At 43.7% G+C, this 9,002-nt stretch overlaps 1 protein-coding gene across 1 annotated transcript; it reads left to right on the plus strand.

Annotated features, from left to right (window-relative positions):
• The first annotated feature begins 4,269 nt into the window (after window positions 1–4,269).
• Window positions 4,270–6,119, plus strand: LOC129827840 (saxitoxin and tetrodotoxin-binding protein 1-like). Its single transcript, XM_055889068.1, has 6 exons — window positions 4,270–4,580; window positions 4,978–5,120; window positions 5,239–5,306; window positions 5,510–5,635; window positions 5,798–5,902; window positions 5,993–6,119. The coding sequence occupies exons 1-6, from the start codon at window positions 4,437–4,439 to the stop codon at window positions 6,028–6,030; spliced, it is 624 nt and encodes a 207-aa protein (XP_055745043.1). The 5' UTR covers window positions 4,270–4,436; the 3' UTR covers window positions 6,031–6,119.
• Window positions 6,120–9,002: the final 2,883 nt, after the last annotated feature.

The raw sequence follows: 9,002 nt of genomic DNA on the forward strand, positions 1-9,002 counted from the left end.
CCTTGAGAGCCCTCCGTTGCCACAAAATAATAGGATCATGAGAGGCCAACCAGGGAAGACCCAACACAACAGGAAACGCAGGAGAGTCGATCAGGAAGAGACTAATTCTCTCCTCGTGATCCCCCTGCGTTCTCATAGCAATGGGCGCTGTGACCTCCCCAATCAGCCCCGATCCCAAAGGACGACTATCTAAGGCATGTACAGGGAAGGGAACATCAACAGGAACAATAGGGATCCCTAATCTATGTGCCAAGGAGCGGTCAATAAAGTTCCCAGCTGCGCCTGAATCTACTAGCGCCTTATGCTTGGAATGCGGGGAAAACTCAGGAAATTCTATAGGTAACCACATGTGTGCAACAGGGGGCTCTGGGTGAGTTGTGTGCCTACTCACCTGGGATGACCCACCAGTGCTCCGCCTGCTACCTCGATCTCCTGGAGAAACACCCCAGCACCGATCAGCAGTGTGCCCTCTGCGGCCACAGTTGGTGCAGGGAATGGTCCCCCCTCCGGTCCCCCTCATAGCAGCCCCTCCCAACTCCATCGGTGTTGGATCCAAGGTGCTGGGAAATGGAACGGTCGGACCCGGATCCAGACGTCCGCAGGAGGCCAACAGGTTATCCAGCCGGATAGACAAGTCCACCAGCAGGTCCAGGTTGAGAGTGTTGTCCCTGCAGGCTAGCTCCCTACGAACGTCCTCTCGTAAGCTACACCTGTAGTGGTCGATCAGGGCCCGCTCATTCCATCCCGCACCAGCTGCCAGAGTTCTGAAGTCCAGTGCGAACTCTTGAGCGCTCCTCATCCCCTGTCTCAGATGGAACAATCGCTCTCCCGCCGCTCTCCCTTCAGGTGGATGATCAAAAACTGCCCGGAAGCGGGAGGAGAAGTCCTCGTAGTCATCCAGAGTCGGGTCTTCCCTTCCCCAGATGGCGTTGGCTCACTCCAGGGCTTTACTAGTCAGGCAGGAGATGAGGGCGCTCACTCTCTCGCGTCCCGAAGGGGCCGGCTGAACAGCTGTCAGGTAGAGCTCCAGCTGGAGTAGAAACCCCTGGCACCCGGCAGCTGTTCCGTAATACGCTCCCGGGAGCGAGAGCCGAATTCCATTGGGTCCTGACAACGGAGGGGTGGACATCGGTGTAGGTTGAGGTGCGGGCGAAGGTGATGAGGTAGGATTGACAGGAAGGCCTCCTCTCTCCCATCTGTCCATTGTTTGCAGCACGCGATCCATGGCTGTCCCTAGACTGTGTAACAGTCTGCTGGACGCGCTCCTCTACTGGGAGAGAAGGGCTGGCTGCACCTGCTGACTCCATTTCAATGGTCCGTGATTCTGTCAGCGATTGGGTGCAGAGATGTAGCGGAGTCAGGCGCAGGACACAGGATCTGGAGCAACACAACGGAGTTTACTCAAAAAAGTCAAGCAAAATTCCAAAATAGGAACATACATACACACTAGCACATACAACAACCACTAAAGACACCAACAATCACGGACAGAACAGAAATGTATGCCAGAGGGTTAAATAAGGAACATGATATGGGAATTGAAACCAGGTGTGTGTAATACAGACAAAACAAAACGAAACTGGAACATGGATCGGTGGTGACTAGAAAGCCGGTGACGTCGACCGCCGAACACCACCCGAACAAGGAGAAGGGCCGACTTCGTGACAATAGCAAAAAAAATAGAAATGTTTAAAAATGTATACATCCCTCGTTGCATGGTGTGATCAGACATTACGGCAAAATATATCGACTAAAATGTGAGGGAAAGACTAGTAAATGCAACATAACGGCCACTTCATTGGATGACACATATGGGCTAAAATATTAATTTATGTAACAAATGTTTCATTCGATTGTAACTTGGCTACAGTAGCCAGCTGACAGCAATGTCACGCCCTGATCTGTTTCACCTGTCCTTGTGCTTGTCTCCACCCCCTCCAGGAGTCGCTTGTTATCCCCGGTGTATTTATCCCTGTGTTTCCTGTCTCTCTGTGCCAGTTCGTCTTGTTTGTCAAGTCAACCAGCGTTTTTGTGTCTCAGCGCCTGCGTTTTCCAGTCTCTCTTTTCTCACCCTCCTGGGTTTGACCCTTGCCTGTCCTGACTCTGAGCCCGCCTGCCTGACCACTCCGCCTGCCCCTGACCTCGAGCCTGCCTATCATCTTGCACCGTTTGGAATCTGACCTGGTTTATGAACTCTCGCCTGTACCCGACCTGCCTTTTGCCTACCCCTTTTGCTATAATAAATATCGGAGCTCAACCATCTGCCTCCTGTGTCTGCATTTGGGTCTCGCCTTGTGCCCTTAAAATTGAACATATTGTTGTAAATGAATTTATATTGCGGGTACTGATGCACGCATCTATCGAAATGCGATTTATGCTCACTGTCCAAGTTTTCATTGGGGTAGATCAAATATGCTATTATTACATTTATTATTATCCTATATTTACATTTTCAAATTGGTAGAATACTGACAAGTTTGGTTTGCAAGCAAGGGCCAAACTCTCTTCCTCGAGTGAGCAAGAGAATGTGTCACACCCTGACCATAGAGAGCCCTTGGTTCTCTATGGTGTTGTAGGTCAGGGCGTGACTAGGGGGTGTTCTAGTCGATGCATTTCTATGTTGGTGCTCTTAGTATGGTTCCCAATTAGAGGCAGCTGATATTCGTTGTCTCTAATTGGGGATCATATTTAAGGTGTCCCTGTTCCCACCTGCATTTGTGGGATATTGTTTTGTTGAGTGCTGATGTGCGCTCTGTTACTTCACGGTCGTTGTTTGTTTAAGTTTCACTAATAAAAGATGTGGACCTCGAATCACGCTGCGCCTTGGTCCGTCTATCATAACAACCGTGACAGAATGTGATAATGTAGGATCATTTAAAAAAAGTATTCTTATAGTCCGTGAAAGTCATGTATTGATGAATGATACCTGCAATCAACAGCCATATCATGGAATAGGCTACGTGAAAGTTTAGAAAGACAGAAGGCTGACGCCTGGAATTATTTGATTTGGATGGATGGTTGACATGACAAAGGTAGGTGAATATTTAAGCGATATGGCACGAGGGGGTGTGGTATATGGCCAATATACCATGGCTAAGAGGTGTACTTATGCACAACGCATCGCGGAGTCTGATGCATCGCGGAGTGCCTGGACGCAACCCTTAGCCGTGGTATATTGGCCATATACTACAAACCCCAAAGGTGACTTATTGCTATTATAAACTGGTTACCAACGTAATTAGAGCAGTACAAATAAATGTATTGTCATACCCGTGGTAAACAATCTGATATACCACGGCTGTCAGCCAATCAGAATTCAGGGCTCGAACCACCCAGTTTATAATTAAGCAATAAGGCCCGAGGAGGTGTGTTATATGGCCAATATACCACGGCTAAGGATGACACAAGCGACTGGTTTCCAACGTAATTAGAACAGTAAAAATAAATGTTTTGTCATACCTGTCAGCCAATCAGCATTCAGGGCTCAAACCACCGAGTTGATAATTTCTTATAAAATATGGATGAAACTATGCTTCAGTATACAGTTCTCGAGCTTGGTATGTGTGTTGCTTCGCGCATTGGACTCGAGCCTGGGTGGACTCGCGCCAGGTAAAAACCTTGGCCAAATGCGCAATATATTCGAAAATTCAAACAAAATACACCAGCGACATAATTTAGGAGATTAAGGTTGGGAACACAGTTTTGAACATCAGATCGACAATTATATTCTAGTGCATTAGTGTGGCTACGATGCCATCATTAGAGCACCGCATGATCTGCTTGGCTTCCAGAGCATTGAAAGAGAGAAATGAAATAGGCTACTGCCGAGGTCTGACGATGCGTCTGTGACAATAGTAAAAGTTGTGTGTTGTGTTGGGTGATGCGCTAAAGTCTGAGGTAGACTAGTTTGAAACCTGCGGGTGTGTTGTGTTTATGAGGAGCCTCCTCGTGTGTGTTGTTGCATGAGCTGGCTGCTGTTTCCTCTATAAGCAGAGATCTCAAAAAAGGTAAAACTGTGAAACCGCGACCAAATTTATCACATAAAATGTATTAGCTATATCTCACAATGGGGTGTTTTTGCTGTGTCAGAATGTTTATATCGTTCGTACATTTGCATTATTCCACAAAGTTCTATATATGGGGGACCTCGTAACCCTGTGACACACTGCAGCTCGCTCTCACTGCGTGCGCACTTTGACAGACAGTCCAACAACAAGTCGGAGGGGTTTAGGAACATAGACACGGTTTAGAAATGTGCCGTTATTCCCCTTTAACGGCACTACCCTGGTCAAAGGTAGTGCTCTATATAGGGAATAGAGTGCCATTTCGGACGCAAACTGGATCACCCTGGAACACACTCAGGACAAAGTCAAACCACAGGCTGTAGCTATATTAGAGAGTGGTTCTGTGGCTCCGATAAGGTTCCAGTTTCCACCATGTGTGTTGTGTACTACTACGGTGTTGCTCTCCTGACTCTGCTGGCAATGAGCAGGGTGACCGCGGCACCGACGACTGAGCCACCGACTGAGGAGGACTGTGGTAAACTGGTCAAACCATTCCCTGCCGACAAGCTCAACACGGTGGGTGTCAGGCCTATACTTTTTAAAGGATTGGGAATTTATATTTTCTGATTTGATTTAATGCATACTGAGAAAGGATGCAAGGGGAAAGACAGAGGTTGTGTCAAATGGCAGTAGGAGAGATTCATATCTATGCTGACACTGTAGACAATGGATGCCAGAGGCTGTAGCATCACCACTAGACTACCCATGACTCTTGCCATCACTTTGATCTTACATATTGTATATAGTCTTTGGTAAACACTTTACATAAAGCTGGCAGGTATGATGCTGTATTAGTTATTATAAACATCTATGAGCCGTTATGTGTTTATATCAGGCTTATAATATGTAATGTCTATGTAGCAAGTTCTCAAGTGAAAAAGTGAATGCCAGTGTAATGTATGTTTCCCGACAGGTCTTTGGTGAATGGATTCTCATCGAGGCGTTTTCAGATGATGAAGGTTATGCCGAAAAACTGAAAATGGGAAAAAGTTCCAAGGTGGAACTACGAGCAACATCAAGCGACAAGAGTGTGCTTTTCAAACAGGGGAACATGATGTGAGTGGCTCCTTACTCTATTGCTTTCATAGGTTTGATGAACACATCTGGACCACTGACAGTTATGAGACATGAGGCCATCTCTGAATCTAATAGGACATATCCTCTTATCTTTCAGCGATGACACCTGTGTTAATTACTCCATAATGAATATGTCCATTGTAGAGAACACCATACAGCGGTTAAGTAAGTCAAATCCGTACCTTTCCCTTTCAAGTGTTTGCGGCGTGTGAGAGCTGAAATACTGTACTGTAGCTAAATATGTAGCTATCCCAGAACAGAAGTGGTTTTAACAGGCTGCTTCAATTCATCCTATGCTAATGGCAGATTATCAAATAGAAATGATGCTGAGAGTTACTGTGTGTGTGTGTTTTTTTTTTTACATATAGAGGATAATGGAATTTCCAAGGCACACTTCCTGCAAGCCTGCCCTGACTGTCTCGTCATGCACTTCAGTAACACCATTACCGTAGCAGGAGTGCCCATCCGAATGATCCGATCTTTCTATATATTTGGTAGGTGTGTGTGTGTGTGCGTGGATGTGTGTGTGTGTGCGTGGATGTGTGTGTGTGTGCTTTTGAGTAGGTGGTTGTGTGAGTAAAGTGGGAGTGGGGTGTTCGTGGGTGTCTATCTTTGTCAGAATTGACCCGATTGACCCGATATTTTCCCTTTTCCAGGAAAGACTGGCAAACTGCACGAATCAGAGCTGGAGCCAATCAGAAAACAAGCCGAGTGCCTCAAGTTCCCTCAGCCTGCACAGTTCATCTATGATGGCATTGCAGGTACAATGTCTACAGATGAAATAACGTCGCAACATTGACATTGTGATCCAAATCTAAATCTTTCTTTCCTTCAATGTCTTCTCTCTGCAGAGTTTTGCCCTGAGACAAAGAAGAATGAGACCAAATAAAACGAAGAGCTGGAATATGGAAAACTGGAGCTATAATCATGTTCACAGGAGATATTGTTAGGAGAAAAATAAAACTGACTGAAATATTTTGTTCTTGTTTTGTTTTTTTACTATTGGGTTGTGTCTCACTCACACAGACTCAAACATTGGTATAACTGCCTGTCACTCATTTGACACAAGATCTAGCAGAAAATCAGCCTGTTTGTATGAAGCCTGTGTTTCTCACTATCTTTCATTCATAACCTATTGACATTTCTATGTTTTTGTCTGTAGTACCTCGCTATATCAAATATCAAATCAATTGTGTAGAAAAAGTAATCGCACTGGAATAAAAAACACGCAGTTCCAAAAATGCCCATCAGGAGGGTTTCAAAACACAGTAGAGTAGGTGAGCAGAGCGGAGCTGGAGCAGAGGAGCGTGTCCAATTTGACTGGAGCGTGGAGCGACCAATTTCGCTACAGTAGCGCCCAGTTTCGTTCATTTTCGTTCTATTATCTATACAATAGGCCATCATTGACTTTCGCCAAATAGGCCTGGCATATTATCTCTTTCAAGGAGCTTTCCGTTTTGATTGGGTTAATTTCCCTACTTACAGAAAAATTAAAAAAACAACTACACATCCCTGCCCAGCCTGGCAAGAGTGGCATAAGGGTGTTTAGCATCGCCAGTGGCTCTGCAAGCGCTGAGAGGGTATTCTTCGCTGCTGCCCTGCTCTCCAGGCACTGTAGATGGAGCCTAATAAGGCATTTTTAGTTTAATTTGTATTTAATTCTAAGTAAGTCACAGTCTATATGTGCAAATTATAGACTATAATGATTTAATACAACTAAATATTGTTTAAATGCTGAGCGCATAATGTCCCTTTTTTTTTTTTTTGTCTTGCACTTGCAAATGCTTCACAATGTATTTCTTTGTAGGCTATAGCCAGTAGTGGAAAAAATACCCAATTGTTAAACTTAATATAAAATGTCTCAAGTAAAAGTAAAAAAAATTTTTTTTTTTTTTTTAATATACTTAAGTATGAAAAGTAAATGTAATTGTGAAAATATACTTAAGCATCAAAGTAAAAGTATAACTAGTTAAAAAAATCCTTATATTAAGCAAACCAGACAGCATCATTTACTTTTTATTTATTTACGGATAGCCAGGTGCACGCTCCAACACTCAGACATAATTTACAAACGGTGCATGTGTTTAGTGAGTCCACCAGATCAGAGGCAGTAAGGGTGACCAGGGATGTTCTCTTGGTAACTGTGTGAATTAGACCATTTTCATGTCATGCTAAACATCCACAATGTAGCGAGTACTTTTGGGTGTCAGGACAAATGTATGGAGTAAAAAGTACATCATTTTCTTTAGGAATGTAGTGAAGTAAAAGTAAAAGTAGTCAAAAATATTAATAGTACAGATACCCTAAAAACGACTTAAGTAGTACTTTCAAGTATTTTTACTTAAGTACTTGACACTACTAGATATAGCCTTGAAATAATATAAATAATATAGCCTAAATATTTCATTTTCGTTCCTTCTTAGGGTACCTGTCTGGCTCCTGGCCTATTTAGAGTGTTTACATGCTGTTTAATACAACATGTAGCCTATTTGAAATTATGCACGCGTCTTACAGTCATCTTTTCCTGTTGTTTATTAAAATACTTTCAATTAAAATCATATGGTTTGGTTTCAATACTTCAAAACCAAATGGTAGGTCCAGGTAGACACGAAAATAGATGGACGTTGGTTAAATTGTGATTTTAATGAATAAATCGAATTTGGAGCAGATTTTTTTTTCTCCCTTTGAGCGAGGAGTGGTTTTTAGCGAGCTGTTGGAAAGGAAGTGGAGCGCATTGAAAGGAAGTGGAGCGCCAGAGCGATGAGCTGGTTTCCAACTGCTCAACTCCACTCACATAATCTGACACACAGACAGGCTCTCCTCAAATGTCAATCATCACCTTTCCTGGGAAATATCAGATGTCCTGAGTTGTAGACTAGCCAGGGGTTGTCACCCTATGTTATAAAGAGATAAGGAAGTGACTGGCTGACAGACAGAAAGGACAGAGAGGACAGACACACAGTAGGTTGTTAACAAGAATATTGGATTTACATTAAGGTCAAGTCCAAAGATAAATCTGATCTGGCAGACTCACTAAACACAAATGCTTTGTTTGTAAACTATGTCTGACTGTTGAAGTGTGTCCCAGGCTGTGCCTTTTTCCACATTTTGTTACGTTACAGCCTTATTCTAAAATGGATTAAATACATAAAAATTGTAGCAATCTACACCCAACCATCCACAATGACAAAGTAAAAACAGGTTTTTAGAAATGCTTGCACATTTATAAAAAATAAAAAAAACGAAATACCTTATTTACATAAATATTCAGACCCTTTGCTATGAGACTCGAAATTGATCTCAGGTGCATCCTGTTTCCATTGATCATAATTGAGATGTTTCTACAACTTGATTGGAGTCCACCTGTGGTAAATTCAATTGATTGGACATGATTTGGAAAGGCACACACATGTCTATGTAAGGTCCCACAGTTGACCGTGCATGTCAGAGCAAAAACCAAGCCATGAGGTTGAAGGAATTGTGCGTGACAGGATTGTGTCGGTGCACAGATCTGGGGAACGGTACCAAAAAATATCTGCAGCATTGAAGATCCCCAAGAACACAGTGGCCTCCATCATTCTTAAATGGAAGAAGTTTGGAACCACCAAGACTCTTCCTAGAGCTGGTCACCTGGCCAAACTGAGCAATCGGGGGAGAAGGGCCTTGATCAGGGCATGTCACCTTGTTTTTCTTGGGCACTGGGAGGATGGTGGTCTCCTTGAAGCAGGTGGGGACTACAGCCTGGGACATGGACAGGTTAAAGATGTCCAAGAAGATGCTCGTTAGCTAGTTAGAGCTGGCTGTGACAATGTATTTGAGAGACAACAAGTGCTCATTGTGCAAATATATTTCTGTTTTCAA

Source organism: Salvelinus fontinalis, chromosome 29 (genome assembly GCF_029448725.1).
Source record: "Salvelinus fontinalis isolate EN_2023a chromosome 29, ASM2944872v1, whole genome shotgun sequence".
NCBI lineage: Eukaryota > Metazoa > Chordata > Actinopteri > Salmoniformes > Salmonidae > Salvelinus > Salvelinus fontinalis.

Coding starts and splice junctions, on each gene's coding strand:
- LOC129827840 (XM_055889068.1), top strand. CDS start 4,437: ATGTGTGTTGTGTACTACTACGGTGTTGCTCTCCTGACTCTGCTGGCA. Junction 4,581..4,977: donor CTGCCGACAAGCTCAACACG/GTGGGTGTCAGG, acceptor GTTTCCCGACAG/GTCTTTGGTGAATGGATTCT. Junction 5,307..5,509: donor GAACACCATACAGCGGTTAA/GTAAGTCAAATC, acceptor TTTTACATATAG/AGGATAATGGAATTTCCAAG.